This window comes from Rhamphochromis longiceps, linkage group LG4 (assembly GCF_057381845.1).
Source record: "Rhamphochromis longiceps isolate RC_006_pf linkage group LG4, R_longiceps_female_GT1.1, whole genome shotgun sequence".
NCBI classification, from domain to species: domain Eukaryota; kingdom Metazoa; phylum Chordata; class Actinopteri; order Cichliformes; family Cichlidae; genus Rhamphochromis; species Rhamphochromis longiceps.
The window spans coordinates 6,388,223-6,404,426 of record NC_140560.1 but is presented as its reverse complement, the minus strand read 5'-3'; the positions used below and the strand labels follow the sequence as shown (position 1 = coordinate 6,404,426).

The following is a 16,204-nucleotide window of genomic DNA, read 5'->3' as shown; positions in this document are numbered from 1 at the left end:
TGTGTGGCTATTATGGGTTGGGTTTGAGTGTAAATTCTGAAAAGTTAAAAGGTATTTAATAAAACAAAATAAATAAAAGTGAGAACAAAGCGGTAAAAGTCTGTCATTGTAAAAAGAAAGTTTTATACCATCTGCAAGCTGTCAAAGATAAGTGATATGTACACTTTGTCTCCTGAAGAGGGAGCACCTTTGTTCACCTGGACATTTACTAAAGTAGAAGAAAGAAAGAAAAGATAACCGTTGATTTTATCCAATTAACAAACTGTTGTTATGACATTTAGTCACTGCAGAGTAGTTACAACACAGAAATGAATCAGGTGAATGAGGTGACGGAGAAGGAGGAGATGAAAGGACACAAGGAGAAATGATGCAAGAAAAGACGACTGCAAAGAGTGTTGTCTTGTCTTTACATTTCTCTCTGCCCCCTCATGTATGCCTGTCTAGAACCGGCCCAGTATATAATATAGACTTGTAAAAATGCTAAAAATCAGATTGAAAAATTTGCACACATATAACTATGTATCCAAGGAAGGCGTTGCTATGGACGTGGGGGTGTCATCAGTGCCTTTTTTGAAACATGTGAACAGGAATTCTTCAAATCACAAAGAGACACTAAAGTGATGCTTTAAAGCTTTAATGCAAAGAAATCTGTTAACTGAGCCACAGTCAGCTACCATTACCATGGAGTGACAGTGCTTTACAGGAAAGAAGCTAAAAGTAAGACAGCTTATGAGATGAGTACAGCGGGCAGTGTCGGTTTCTGAGGAGTTCACATCTCAGCTGGAGCTTTCCCAGGACGGTGGATGTAGTCGTTTATGAAGGTCAGATACTTTGCAACCTCAGTACAGACGCCAGGGCCGTCCTTGGGGCCACAACCACCAGAACTCATGACTCCCACCTGAACTAATTTCCCCCCTTTACGGCACACCAGTGGACCACCATAGTCTCCCTGTGGAAGCAAAACACACAACTTAGACTTAGATTCAACAATAAATTCCAAAGTAACGAGTAACTACTAGTTTCTGTCAATTCAGCTGAGTGAAAGTAAAGTACTTCATGTGTGATAAATCAAAAAGTGTTTGTTTATTTCAAAGTGGTAATAATCCATTTAATTAAATGCAAAAGACTAAAAAAAGGGAAAAACTCACTTTGCAGGCACCCCTTCCCTTGCTGTCATTTGTGCATAGTGTATTAGAGGCTATCTGAGGAAGCCTCTCCTTACAGGTACTCTGAGAGATGATGGAAATCTTGAGCTGCTGAAGTGTTTCTGGAGCTTTCAGTGGAACTGTGGACACACAGGAAAAGTATGGAAGTGACAGAAAGGTGATGTTTCTTATCTGTGAAGTACCTTACTATGCAAAGTATGGACGTAGGCTATGTTTATACACAATTAAATACAGTTTACTGGTGACAGTATGGCAATTTACAATGGATCTGTGAGCCTGCCTTTTACAGCGTGAACATTTTAAAGCCTACTTCCTGTGCTTAACTTACCACCATTTCCCACTTCCCCCCAGCCAGTGATCCAGCACTCAGATGATGGACCAAAGGTGTCATCCTTGTCAGGCAGAGCCACTGGTGCAACATCTTTTGAAAATGTAATCGCTTTCTTCAGCTTGATCAGAGCAATGTCATTTTCGTAGTTGCTGTTGCCCAGGTCTCGGTATGGAACAATATTGGCTATACCCATGTAACGGTGAGCCGCCTTTTGCAGCTGATATGCGCCGACAACAACGAACGATCGAAGATGATCATAACTGCATGACAAGAGAAACACACACATTAAGTCTCATGTATTTTGGAATGACCAAGCCTTCAACAAAACAACACTACACATGGGTTTTGTGGACACTGGTGCATTCAGCAGTTTAAAGGGCTGCGCATGTTTTTTCATAGTTGGCAAGAATTAAAAGAAAAGGAGCTGCAGTGGAGTAAACATTACATTAGTTTGGACTTGATGCGGTGTCTGCTGGGTGTGTAAATATGCAGCTACTCACTAAAAACACAGCTTAAGGTGCTGAAATGTGCATATGGTGTATTTAAATACTGACTGAGGCCTCCAGGTCTGACAAGTTAGGCCCACTCACCTAACTTGTCAGACCATTTCAGGACACTTGTCAGAAAGTGTCCTGAAATGATTTTGTCTTTATTGGCCAACAGTGAAGGTCCCTATGAGTAATTATTCCCCCAAAATACTCACATGCAGTGTGAAGCTTTTTTGTTATGACTGCTCTGGAGGATGTTCATAAAAATAATGAGACACGTTTCTGCAAACACACACAGACTTACTTAGCCACGCACTGTGCAGAAGTCAGCACCCACTGCTTTGCAACGACGGTGCCGCCGCAGCCCCATTTCACCATTTTCGAATCTTTAGATGTCATGTTGAGGTGAACCATCCATGGCCAACTTTCCTTTTTGGCATCCTCTGCACCAATGATGGAGCTCCTCACTTCATTTCCCAGTAGACCTGAAAAACACAAACAAAATGCTGGATGTAAGTTTGAGGCATCTAAGAAAATTAAATCCCATCAAAGTAAGAGCTGTTTGCTATTTTGCTCAGAATGGATGATAAACATTAGAGCATCAGTCTATCGAGGCTGCACTCTGAAATCTGGGCTCTGGAGTTGGGAAATTAAGGTTCAGCATTTTTCTCTCTCACCACCACTGTTGTGCAGCAGTACCAACACAGTTAGCAGAAGTTTGCAGAAAGCCATGGCCGTGATGAAGAACAGTGTAGCAGTACCTCTGTGTGGTGAGGGGGGAACAAGTGCAGCTTTATATGCACTGCTGGAGAGATGACTATCATTAGTCCCGCCCTTTACATCTCAAACCACACCTAAAAAAATGTACATGTGTTTTTAACATGCAGTGGAAAAATAATTGAAGACTTTGGTTGAATATTCTGGCAACGTGACAAAAATATATATTTTGAACAATCGAATGCCATCTTTGATGAAAGAGTTTAACTCTTTTATTTGATTTATCTGCACTGCAGACCTGTTAGTGTGACACATTGTGCTTGAAAAGTTACCTGCTACTGCTGTGTTTATTTCCACTTAAATTATCTAAAAGTGGGGGGTGGTGGAGTTAAAGTGTAAGGCATAAAAGGTGTGGTCTCAGTAGAATTTCCATCTCCACCCTAAATGACCTTAGCCCTTCCACAATGGTTCTTACGCATACTCCATGTATATAGTTTCACTCACATATATGTATCCATATATGCTTTTTATTTTATTTTAATTATTTATTTGTTTTCCCCTTGTTGTATATTGTTTTCTCTTCTTACCTTTGCACCTTTGTGGTCCAGCTACCCAATTTCACTGTGCAAGAAACTGCACAATGACAATAAAAAACTCTAAGTCTAAGTAAAGGTCTTGAGCATGTACGACTGAAAGGGAGCGAAGGGAAAATGGAGAGGAAAGGAAGGAAGAGGAAAGGGCAAGGACAGAGTACTCGTGCTCCAACTATTGAGACCTGTGTACTCATTGCAGAGACCTAAGTTCTGTTGTGTTTGCCATTTGCTGCATATCCCTCAATCTCTCGCTTTACTTTATTGCCATTCAACCTTCTAGGAATAACAAAAAGCCACAAATAAGTCACAAAAGAAAAGTTGTCATTGAATTCTGTCACACTGATAATTCACGTTAGTAAGTAAACTGAAGCACAGATGGAAAGCCCAAGGTGGCATAGCAGGTAGTGAAATGAAAAGGCACTTTAGCTGCTACTGGAAAACAAGCAAAGAACAAAGGAGGGAGGGAAAAATACACAAAGCTAGAAAATAATGAGGAACTAAACTGAAAGGATGGACAGGAGGAAGAAGGAAAAGGAAGACTTTTAAGAAGCTTGAAAACAAAGGTTAACGACATGGAAAGCACAAAGACTGTGAAAGTCTTATTCATGTGAGTGAATGTGAGTAGCTGATAAATGCTTGGTAATGCAAAAGTTTTGAAAGTGCACGGTACTGAGTGCACGATATTTTGGGGGGTTTTATGTTGAGAGAAATTTTGCAGCCGCTGATTAAGTTGTTATTTTTTGATGCATCTCCGTATCTCGTTTTTATCTTTCCACATCTATACAGGCTCCTCGGTTTGTGCAACAACTTTGCTTACGTGGTGATGCTGAGCGCCGCACATGACATTCTCGAGAAACAAGAGTCACGAAATGAAACGGCGTCTGTAAGAGAACAAATGTGTATTTAAATATGCACTGCTCAAATAAATGAAAGGAATACTTGATCACTGGATTCTGGCACAAAGTCTTCAGAGATGTTGATCTGTCCAATCAGGAAACAGAAACTGTTGTGAATGCATTTCACCTGCTTAGGTGCAAATGAAAGATGCATAAGGTGCACTGGAGGAGTAACAACAACTATTTCTATGTCACTGCTCATAGTAAGAGAAGGTACCTGCAGTCTATTCAGAGTGCACAGCTCTAACCCTGCAGCAGGACTGTCATGTGATGAGGAGCGCTGCCAGAGCTCATATACTCATCATGTTCCAGGCAGAGGATGTCTTTGGTTTCCTCTGATTCCATTTCCATCGTTACATCTTATTTTTCCACAATAAACTGCATGATGTACTTTACCAGTTCAGATTCTCAAATTAAAAATCTCATTCATTGAGATCTGATGTGTGACTCAAGTGTTCCCTTTATTTTTTGAGCAGTGTAGTTTGGCAGTGGTCACGTTTCAAAGTCGTTCTATGTTTAGGGTTAAGTGAACTTCTCAGCTTTTATGAGTGGAAAAGAGGAAGGAGGAAGACCTCAGAGGAGATTGATGGATGGTAGTGAAGGAGGGCATAAGGATGGATGGTGTGGCAGAAACTACAAGCTGTATCATTTGTGTCCACAGATGTTCAGTTGTTACATTTTTCTTGGCAGGCTGTGCTGTTAGCTGACATCCTACCAACACTCTTCATCAAACTGTTCGCTCCCTTTGTGATCCACAAAATGCCTTATGGGTAATTATTACTTTGATTGCTGTTCTTTGTTTCCACTTGCTGTGCTTTTACAGGAACTAACAATCATCACTCACATTATTGGTACGATCTGATTTCACTGCACTGATAATAAACAAATAGTTGTTTCTTTGACAAACTTGCAAATGACAAAAACTGTGACGTCCTTCCTGTTTTACAGTAGTGTGTTTGTATCAGGTGTCAGGATTTTAGCCCCACTGGCAACATGAGGTTTGAGTTTGGTTTAAAAAAAGAGACAGAAGAAGAAAACAACAAGAACTTTGTTTTATTTGCATATTATTTCCACTCAATCCCACCTTTGGCGCTCTTTTTGTACTGCTGCTGAGCTGCTGTGATGTCTTTTGGCAATAATGATCTCCATTTGTTTTCGTCTGGCTTTAATGTTTTCATGTATGTTAAATTTATGAATGAGAGCTTAGCAGTGACCAAACATATGAAATTGGAGCAATAAACAAACCTACTTGGTTAATGGCTGTGCCTGGTTTCAGTGGCCCCGGCTGACTAATCAGAGCTGAAAAAGAAAAGAAAAATTGGACTTTATATGTTTTGTGTGTGATATAGTCAGGAAGTCAGTTGTTAACAGACTGAGTTCTTCTTGCTGTCTGCATAAAAACATCGCTGTCATGGTGCTTTCCAGCTTTCCTGGTTAATTCCTGTTCTTTTATCCCAGCATTCGAGTGTTGTTCTGTGCCATCATGGCAGCAACGAGTTTCCTCCTGGTGTCCTTCTCCTCAGCTGTGTGGATGAGTATTCTCGGTAAAGCAACCTGTTAATAATTCAGATCAGATCTTTTATCATTAAGGGTGTCTGATATGGCTCTGATGAGCTTTTAGAAGGTGGATTAGATAAAACTTTGAGTTATTTTCTTCGGTTTAATTTCTTCTTATCTACTGTGAGCATCTGTGGTTGTTCCACAGAAGCTTGATAGAGCTTTACTGCTGCTATAAATAATCATTTATCGTACCAGTTCACGCTTCTGTCAAATACACATATCAAAGAATTTATGAGAAGTAGGCAGTTTAATATGAATCAGCAGTCGGTTACGGGACAGCGATAATGCTTCGATGAATTTTCGGCATGTCCCATGATGAGCTATGGAGCCATTTTAATGACCCTGTTTGTCCTGCTCTTTTTCTGTGTACTAGTTTGTATTTAACTTGGAATGACTCCACAAAGTACTCTGCTGGAATCACAAATTGAAGATGACCAACATTTTGTCGATTGGAAAAGTACCAGTGAAAGAGTGGATGAGGGAGTGCTTTCAGGAAATGCTGAGTCTAAAGGTAATGCAGCAGGTGATCCAAGGCACCAAACATACCAGCCCCAAACTAAAGGCTGCCACCGTAGATACTAGTACTAGTGTTTTTATAGTAATCCTGCTGGCTGTGTATGCATGTAAACCTTTAAAGATGAGTGGACTTTTTGCTGATATGGGGCCAAACTGGCATTTTACATTTAATTTAAAGCAGTAGTGATACTGGCACCACAGATCTACTGGAAGAGCTGGATACCAGATGCAAAGATGGCCCCTGCTTGCTAGAAATGTCCTGATAGGCTGTAAAGGGCCCAGCTAGTGAAATATTTTATAACACAGTGGAGAGGTGAGTCTGGAAATGATATTTTACATCACAAAGAGGGGCGAATTAAGCATTGATATTTGTATCAGTAGGTAAAGGTGAATGCTTGCACAAATAGTAATTTAGATCTGTGCTCACTCTCTGCAACTGAGAGAGTTCAGTGTTTTCTGTGGACTGTGTCAAAATATCATTCGCAGTAGCATTAGAAATGCTGTATTTTAATAGCCAACGCTATTTCAGACATTACTGTTAGAATCAAGCAGACCTCTATGTGAATAAAATAAGTCAGTAAAGAGCAACTAAATTCGATTCAGTTCACCAGTAACTAAAATGCAACCATTGTGACTGCCCACAAAGGTCCTGTAAATGAGCTCTTTTTATTGAAGTTTGTTCTTCAAACAAAAGAATAAATTCTTCCTCTTTGCTCTCTCTGATCACGTTCTCTGTTGCTGTGTTTGCAGGAGTGATCTTTGCCAGTATCAGCTCAGGACTGGGAGAGTTGTCCTTCCTCTCTCTAACAGTATATTTCAGCAGGTAAACACTCTTCACTCATTCTTTTTGCCAATTTTGAATTTGTGTGTCTATTGTGTTGTTTACATATTGTTGTGATTTACATTGCAGTGCTTGGGAGTCACCATCTACCGGAACCAAATTGCTTGTATGTGTTTGCACATATACATGGGCAATAAACACGATTCTGATTCAGTTGCTGCTCTCTTATTGAAGATTCAAACAGAGCTTGTCCAGATTAAATGACTTGGGTCTGTGACAAAGTGTAGGGTAAAGTTTGCACTTTTGAAATTCTACTTTCTTCACAATCTTTAAGTTCCTGCATGATGAAAAAATTTGCATGAATTTTACACAAATTTCCATTCATCATTTTCTCCCTGATGTCACCCATTTGTTTCTGGAGCATCATAGTGTTTTATAGAGCCAGAAGCAAGCAGAGGTTGGAGTGCTGTCTCCATGACTTGTGCACACAGACACACACACCTGCTCATTAATAAATTACACACTAAAAAAAACCAAAAAACACAAACCAGCAGATTTTTCTCCACCACAGAGTAGGTTATATGACCTTTCAGATAATTTAAAGACATCAGCAGCACAAATTTAGCTGGCCTCAGTAACTGGCTGTGATGACGCCTAGCAGAGAACAGATGGACTGCTACAGGGTTGCAAAAAAAAGTTATGGAGTTATCAATCTGATATTCTTGATATCAGACGTTTTCCATTAAGTTAGGTCGTTTGGGCGCTTGACTCTAAATATCAAGATCCACAGTGACAGAGCTTTTTTTCTTTTCTTTTTTCTTTTTTTTCTGCAGAAAGCATTCGGTTGTAATTGCAACCGACCACAACGATCCAGTTTCAGCCCATTATTTCAATCAGGTTTTTTTTTTTTCTTTTGTCCCGCTTGGATCTTTAGCCATCAGAATTGTTGTCTTAAGGCCAAGAAAGATGCCAAGCGGATTTATTTTACCAAGTGGAGCATCATGGCCTTGCCATATTGGTCCATTTGATTGACCTTTATTATAATTATGAATTTATTTTCTGTTGCTACAAACGTGACAGACATGACTGGGGGATAGGACAGGGAGAAAGAATGAAAGAAAGAGAGGGAGAGAAAGAAAACCAAAGGGGAGAAGAGACGGTGAGAAAGGGGGGAAGAAAGAAAGAAAAACAAACAAAACACCTGGATCACCTGTATGGAGAAAAAAAAACAGTAAAACAATAAAAAACAGCACCATCACAATAAACTAGCTAGCAGTAGATAACAGTAGATACTAAGTAGATACAGCAGCCAAGAAAGCTGTAGTCCGCGTCTGTGAATACCCGTGTGTACACTTGTGTGCATACCTGTGTGGATCAAGCAGGTATGGAAGAGATCCAGGCCCCAGATATCCAGAGGCCCCAGAGTACAAGGACCCGAGGAGGACCACCAAAGGGGGAGGGGAACCGTGCCACCCTCCTGGGAAGAGCTGAGTAGAACCCCAAACGAGAGGTCACCCAGCAGCTACGGAGCAGAGGCCAGAGGGGGTTGCAGTGGCGTGCCCGCGGGCTCTGCCGGCAGCCAGCTGTGACAGAGCTTTTTAATAGTACCTTCAAGAAAATCAGCCAAATTTCCTTCTAACAGTAATCCTGCTTACAGCTTAGACTCACAGCAGATAAAGTCCTGGTCACAAATCAGTTTAAGAAGCTGTGAATGGTCTTCCAACTGTGTTTTTATTTTTACTCTGGAACATTAAAGGTGGTTTTCTGTCTGCTCCAGGAGTGTACTAGAAGGCTGGGGCTCAGGCACTGGTGCTGCTGGTCTTATTGGAGCCCTCCTTTACTCAGGGCTCATCCAAGCTGGCCTCCAAGCTCAGACAGTTAGTCCATTCATCATTTTTAGAGTTTTGCATGCCACAGTGAGACTTAACAAGGGTCCAATTTTGAATTAAGCTTCTGTAGGTCTAAGGTGTAGGTAGCCCAATGCTTTCATCTGTGGAGGTGAAGTGGTGGCCAAATAGTCACTTTAATTGAGTTCAGTTGACTCCAGTTCACTTCAGTCAAATGAGACATTGACAGGATGTAGTTTGTATTTCCTGTTGAGACTTTTTCCCTGTAAACTGCGTATAAATGAAGCTGAAACTTACAAAATGATTTGTCGTCTTCTTCATCCCAACAATTTTACCAGCTATTTCCTCCTGCTGGTTTGTCCACCTTCATTACCTCAGTGGAGGACCAAGGAGACTGAGTATGCAGCTTTGGTCTCTGAGGACAGACAGCAACTTCTGGACAGTTCAGACGAGGAGGAGCCCGAGAGCTCCACCACAGGTAAATGTCACATTAGAAGGGTGTAGCATGAAATCAGCAATAAACTGAAATTTAAATAAAGTTCAGCAACCAAATCCTGTAAAGACAAACTCTGTTTCATTGTTTGATATATCTACTAACTGAACACGAACACATGAGTTCCTGTAAGTGTTTGAGTCCTCCATGACACCAGTTTTGTTTTTCCATAAGAATACATGAATTTTAACATTTTAAGCAATAATTTGCACAAAAAGGCAGATGCAACAAATATGATGAAGATATAAAATCATTTACATTTGAAGTTTGTCCACAGACACTCACGTTTTCTTACAATGATGACTTTACACTGTTGCCCAATAGACACGCCTGAAAGATCCCAGAGCGTTGCTTTGCTGTTATCTAATCAGATGGTCATCAACACGTGTCAGTTTCTGTTTGACATGGTGAGAGGAAACGCACTATTCTACATCTTTATTGAAATTGATAAAAGGAGGTCATGACTTAGGGGAAGATGTGAGTCGCTCAGATGGAAAACAGTGAAAAGGTATTTAAAGCACAACAGTAGTTTATATTTACCTCAGCTAAGAAGGTAGAAGTAATGTTATTAATCTGTCAGTCAGCAGGTTTATAGCCCAAATTTTAAAATTGCAAATTGCACAACAGGGCTCACTTTATTATTTTATTATTTTATTTGAAGTCTAAACAACAACAGACCTCTTTGACATTGTACATATATTAATCAGCTATAACTGACTACACGATCAAACATTAGTTTCACTTGCAGAAAGTCATCTGTGCAGCTTCATCCTCACTCTCTTACTGCCTCCATTTAAACTATGCATGTTCCTCTCTCCCTCACTTACTGCATGGTAGTTCTTAACATGTAAATAAAAGGTGTCTGTGTTTTCCACAACAGATTCCTATAAAAAGAATAAGCGAGACAACGTTCCTCCAGGACCATAGTGCTACATATATAACATGTAACAGACAATCAACACAGGACTACATAAAGTGCAAGTATACAAAAACTGCAAAAAACATTGCAGCACCAGACAGAACAGAACGATACAGACACAACAGTGCAACAGAAATGTGCATCAGTGACAGCTGGTTGCGCAAAAAACTCTGAGCTTTGTGCAAAATGTAGCTTGATGCATTAAGGTGTGCGTACTTGTGTGTGTGTGTGTGTGTGTGTGTGTGTGTGTGTGTGTGTGTGTGTGTGTGTGTGTGTGTGTGTGTGTGTGTGTGTGTGTGTGTGTGTGTGTCAGTCCAGTGTGAGTGTTCAGTAGTCGTTTGGGGGAAGAAACAGTTTCACGGTCTGGCAGTGAGGGCCCAAATGCTCCAGTACGTCTTTGCCAGAAGGCAGCAGAGTGAAGAGTGTGTGTGAAGGGTGTGATAATTTACTCTAATGTGCTCATTTTTGAGCAACTGTGTAGCCAATTCAGTTCAAACTTGAGCGGGGCTAAGAGAAGTGGATAATGAACTGTTTCCAAGAGGGAGCGTGTAATGCACCAACAAAACAAATGCAGTGTTATGACAGGTTTTAACAGTTTTTTGATTTGGGGTCTTGGAAGCTGAGACTGTTGTTTCCTGGAATAATTTGACAGCTTATTAAGAGAGCAGGGTTAACTGGGAGACGGTGCTGAGGTTATTTAGAGTTTGCAAGTATGAAGCTGAATTCAATGTGCAATAGAATAGAATTCAACTTTATTGTCATTGCACATCTCACAAGTACAAGGCAATGAAATGCAGTTTGCATCCATCCAGAAGTGCTTTGGCAATAATATAGATATATTACAAAAATGGGTCTATTATAGGTATGTTACAATGTACACGGTATGAAGGTATGTTATGAATATGCTATAACTATAAGTATGTACAGGCTGTAGTGAGTGTACAAGCTATGTACAGGATATGAACAGGATATAAATATTCAAGCTTTTAGATTAGATTAGATAAAACTTTATTAATCCCTCGGGTGGGTTCCTCCGAGAAATTCGGTTTCCAAAAACACAGCACTGACAGAAGTTACAGAATGTGAGCAGAATACCATACGCATATATAAATACAGAGACATATATAAATAAAGAGAATACAAAAGGGATAAATAGAATAAATAGGAATAATAATACAAGGGAATGGCACATTTCAAGTATTGAAGTCTATTGCACCGTTGGATATTAACAAAAAGTATTGCACAGTGAAAAGGCACTACAGCTTAGTTGCCCCCCCCCCCCCCCCTCCTTTGTCCTCCTGTTTCCCCTCCCTCCCCTCCAGAGAGGAGTTAAACAGTTTGATGGCGTGTGGGACAAAGGAGTTTTTAAGTCTGATGGTTCTTATCTTTGAGAGAAGCAACCTGTCACTGAACAGACTCTTCTGGTTGTTAATGGCCGTGTGCAGAGGATGCCCAGCATTGTTCATAATGTCCAGCAGCTTTTTTAGTGTCCTTTTCTCTGCCACTGTCACCAGAGTGTCCAGCTTCATGCCGACCACAGAGCCAGCCTTCCTGATCAGTTTCTCCAGCCTGCATGAGTCCTTCTTTGCTGTGCTGCTCCCCCAGCATACCACAGCATAGAAAAGTACTCCAGCAACCACCGACTGGTAAAACATCCTCAGGAACTTCCTGCAGATGTTAAAAGACCTCAGCCTCCTGAGGAAGTACAGTCGGCTCAGGGCTTTTTTATACAGGTGCTCTGTGTTGCATGACCAGTCCAGTTTGTTGTCCACCCACAGACCAAAGTACTTGTACTTGTTGACCACCTCCACCTCCTCTACCTCTATCTGAACCGGCAGTGGACCTGCTCTGGACCTATACAGTAATATGAAACTATACAAGTTATAAACAGTTGTAGAACTATAATTGTTATCATACAGAATGATTGTCTGTACAGAATTTACAGTAGTGCAGTTTAGATCAGTGAGATATGTGGCTAATTTCTACAGTGGCTATATAAAGTGCTAGTGGTTGTGAGTGGTGGTTCGGTCCATGTTATTATTGTGTGTATGAGGGTACAGTTGGACATTTTTTTGTTTTTGTCTAGATGTGTGTGTGTTCAGTTATAGGTGACTGTGGGTGTGTGGGTGTAAGCTGTGTGATGAACAAAAGACACATGTTAATGTGTATCTCTGTCTTTTCACTGCTCCACGCTAAATTCACTTCAGTACTGTTACAATAAAATATCTGTATTATTAATGAGGCTTAGTTGCTGAGGAGCTACACTGCGCGTTCACTACTCTCCTGGCTTCGAGCTGCACTCGTACTCGTCATGATAACATCTCCCTCTCTCGTTCCAGATAAACTGATGCATCTCGCAGCTGTCACGACCTCATCAGGACAGAATTATTTCAGTGTTAAATTTGATGCAATCTGCTAACATAAGTATCTCGTGGCTGAGTGACTCATTTAAATTGTCTCCTCTCATAATGTTGTGCTCTAAAAGGGAAATATATACACAATAAAACCATATGTGGAATCACTGTCCAGGCTTTTGGGTTGCTCAGCTGACGCTGGGCCTCTTTAGTAGATCTGGCTCTACATAGTTTGACAATTGACAGTTTTGACCATTCAGATTCTTTCTTGGCTCTGTCATGTGATTGAAAGCTGATACCAAATCTTCTTTTTCGTCAGGACAGAAGAAAGTAGCAGTGCGTTGCTCTGGCACATTCTAGCAGCTTTACATTTATCCATGGATTAATAAAGTATTCTGATTCTGATTCTGATTCTGATTCTGATTCTGATGAGGCCAAATTGTAGCCGGAGTCGCTCATGTGACTGATAATAATACTCAGTTCAAGGTTCAAGGTTCTTTATTTGTCACATGCACAGTTATAAAAGTATAACACACAGTGAAGCAGGTGAATTCTGTACATTAATAAGAATAGACATCTGACTATTTTACAGGATAGACAATATAAACATATTTAAAATTAAAGGAATTGAAATGTACATTGTGCCTTGGTTTAGTGTCTGGAAGAGTCCTGACTCAGTCAATTATAGATGATGTGAGAGGGCGGGTGTGTGTGTTTAGGGCACGGATGGCTTGGGGATAGAAGCTCCTCTTGAGTCTCTCTGTCCTTGCCCGGAAGATGCGGAACCTTCTACCAGATTGCAGAAGTTGGAACAGTTTGTTGCCAGGATGGGACGGGTCCTTCAGTATCTGCGCTGCTCTAGTCCGGCATCTCCTGGTGTAGGTGTCCTGAAGCGGGGGGAGAGCAATCCTGCAGCAGCGTTCTGCTGTACGGATCACTCTCTGGAGAGCTTTTTGGTCCTTCACACAGCTGTTCCCAAACCACGATGTCATGTTCTGTGTGAGGATGCTCTCCACAGCGCCTGTATAGAAAATCCTGAGGATCTTTGGAGAGACCCTGAACTTCCTCAGTTGTCGTAGGTGATACAGGCGCTGCCTAGCCTTTTTGGTCTGGACCTGAATGTGGGCAGCCCATGTCAGGTCTGAGGAGATGTGGACACCAAGATACTTGAAGGACTGCACCCTCTCCACTGGAGCTCCATTGATGATGATGATGGGCTTGTAGTCTCTGTGCTGACCCCTTCTGAAGTCCACCACCAGCTCCTTGGTCTTGCTGACGTTCAGCTGGAGGTGGTTGTCCTGGCACCACAATGCCAGATTCTTCACTTCATCCATGTAGGCCGCCTCATCGTTGTTGGAGATGGCACCCAACACCACTGTGTCGTCAGCAAACTTCACAATGGTGTTGGAGCCATGGGTGGCCACACAGTCTGAAGTGTAGAGGGAGTAGAGCAGTGGCGAGAGGACACATCCCTGAGGTGCTCCTGTGTTGATGGTGATGCTGTTGGAGAAGCACCTGCCCACCCTCACCACCTGAGTTCTGCCAGTGAGGAAGTCCAACACCCATGCACACAGACGGCTGTTAAGTCCCAGATCCCTGAGCTTTGTGAACAGTCTGCAGGGCACTATTGTGTTAAACGCTGAACTGTAATCAACAAACAGCATTCGCACATAGTTACCCTGTTTCTTGTCCACGTGGCTGAGAGTGGTGTGTAGGACGTGGGCGATGGCATCCTCTGTGGATCTGTTGGATCTGTAGGTGAACTGCAGCGGATCTGTGGTGTCTGGGATGGAGGAGGAGATGATGTTCTTCAGCAGCCTCTCAAACACCTTCATTACTACCGAGGTCAGTGCAACTGGCCGGTAATCGTTCAGGGATGAGGGTTTGCTGTTCTTGGGCACAGGGATGATGGTGGATCTTTTGAAGCATGTGGGGACCACAGACTTCGCCAGGGACTCGTTGAACATGTAAGTCAACACACCTGCTAGCTGGTCAGCACAGCAGCGCAGCAGACGGCCGGTGATGCCGCCTGGCCCCGCCGCTTTCCTTGTGTTCACTCTCCTCAATGCCGCTCGGACGTCATGCTCCGTGTATTGGCAATTGGTTCTTATTCGTCCTCAAAAGTTTGTATAGTTGTCACCTTTTACAGTGGCCTCAGTGAGAGGCTGCTATGTGCATACATATCATTTAGTACCCAGAAATTCATTCAGCATAAAGTACAAGCCGTTGTTTCAATGATTTGTAATTTCTGACCACGTTATCACAGCTTTCTTTTTGCAAACTGTTTGTTAACACTTAACAAAGACAGTGAACATGAGGCTGCTGACTTCATCTCCTGCTGTGGAACTTCACAGTTTATGTGAATGAATTGTCGTTTTAAAGTTCTGTTGCTTATTGGGAAATAATGTTCTCTTCCTCTTCAATGTAGCAGAGGACCAACCCACTGGGCCTCTCAGTTTCAGAGAGAGACTGTTTGTTATCAGAGTAAGTACACCGTTTACTTGTTTGATCTGAAACTGTTCAGCCAAACTGTTACTGAACTTGATTTCTGTGAGCAGGGCTTGTGGAGGTTTGTGCTTCCACTGGGAGTGGTCTACTTAACCGAGTATTTCATCAACCAGGGTTTGGTGAGTCCTCTGATGCCCTCTAGCAGCACACTCAGCTCACTGCATGCTGTTAGTGAAACTTGGCTCTGATTTTGTGTGATGTTGTGAGAATATTGAACCAGGAATATTTTTTCCCTCTCTGTAAGATGGAACTCCTGTTCTTCCACAATATTTTCCTGACCCATGCAGCTCAGTATCGCTGGTCAGTGATCCATTACAGAGAGTATTCAGTATGAATGACTTCATGCAGATTGTTTGGGGTGTGCAGCTTTACTTGTTTCTTGTTTGCATCCTCAGGTATCAGACTCTGTACCAGCTTGGTGTACTGCTCTCTCGATCCTCTCTGCACTGTGTGAAGATCAGGAGAGTGTGGATTCTCAGTGTTCTGCAGGTGAGAAATGAGAATAAAATACAAATCAGCATCAGAGTCTGCTCCCTTTTTTTGACAAGGTAGAGGAGCTTGACCTGCAACTTTCTCTGACTGGCTCCTCACTACAAACAATAGATTTGAACATCAGTATTTGTGGCTGCTGTGCTCAAAGTGTGTACACACAAATATGTGTGTCTAATCTGCCTAATGTGAGTGTCTGAATTTGCACTTGAAGCCATTTATAATACCTACCTTGCTTGATCTGCTGCTCACCACAAACAAGCACAAGAATACAGTTTGCACCTTTAACTGTATATTTATAAGTTTTACACCTTTTCCTACTGATAAAAAACATATTTATGGACATTCATATTACACAAAGTAATTAAGCAATAAACAATAAATGAATGTGTTTTTCCTTCTACTATGGACACTTCTGTTTTTGTTACGACAACAAAACCTACAAAACTGGTCAGTCTGGGGAATGAGCTACCAGAGGCAGGGTCAAAAGTATACATGTCACTTTAGTTTGGTTGCCTTTTTGAAATGAATCATTGGTCAGTGTCA

General features: G+C 41.6%; 3 protein-coding genes across 4 annotated transcripts in view; 2 read left to right on the top strand and 1 right to left on the bottom strand.

Moving 5' to 3' along the window:
- Positions 1–607: 607 nt before the first annotated feature.
- LOC146670927 (tryptase-2-like) lies at positions 608–2,762 on the bottom strand. 2 transcript variants are annotated; one of them, XM_085403043.1, is made up of 5 exons: positions 2,663–2,762; positions 2,290–2,470; positions 1,495–1,757; positions 1,149–1,285; positions 608–949 (listed from the first exon to the last, which is right to left on the bottom strand). In XM_085403043.1, exons 1-5 carry the CDS (start codon positions 2,715–2,717, stop codon positions 770–772), a joined length of 816 nt encoding a protein of 271 aa, XP_085259169.1. In that variant the 5' UTR covers positions 2,718–2,762; the 3' UTR covers positions 608–769. The 2 variants fall into 2 exon arrangements, with proteins under 2 accessions (XP_085259169.1, XP_085259170.1); XM_085403044.1 differs by having other exon boundaries at positions 2,666–2,745.
- Positions 2,763–4,793: 2,031 nt separating this feature from the next.
- cln3 (CLN3 lysosomal/endosomal transmembrane protein, battenin) overlaps positions 4,794–16,204 on the top strand; it is a 47,763-nt gene continuing 36,352 nt past the window's right edge. Inside the window, exons 1-3 of the mRNA XM_085403042.1 lie at positions 4,794–4,961; positions 5,650–5,735; positions 7,018–7,090. Coding sequence (XP_085259168.1) covers positions 4,810–4,961; positions 5,650–5,735; positions 7,018–7,090 — 311 coding nt within the window. The 5' untranslated portion in view covers positions 4,794–4,809. The remainder of the gene's footprint in view (positions 4,962–5,649; positions 5,736–7,017; positions 7,091–16,204) is intronic.
- LOC146670926 (battenin-like) lies at positions 9,128–15,550 on the top strand. The gene is made up of 4 exons (XM_085403045.1): positions 9,128–9,373; positions 15,090–15,145; positions 15,220–15,288; positions 15,414–15,550. Exons 1-4 carry the CDS (start codon positions 9,196–9,198, stop codon positions 15,501–15,503), a joined length of 393 nt encoding a protein of 130 aa, XP_085259171.1. The 5' UTR covers positions 9,128–9,195; the 3' UTR covers positions 15,504–15,550.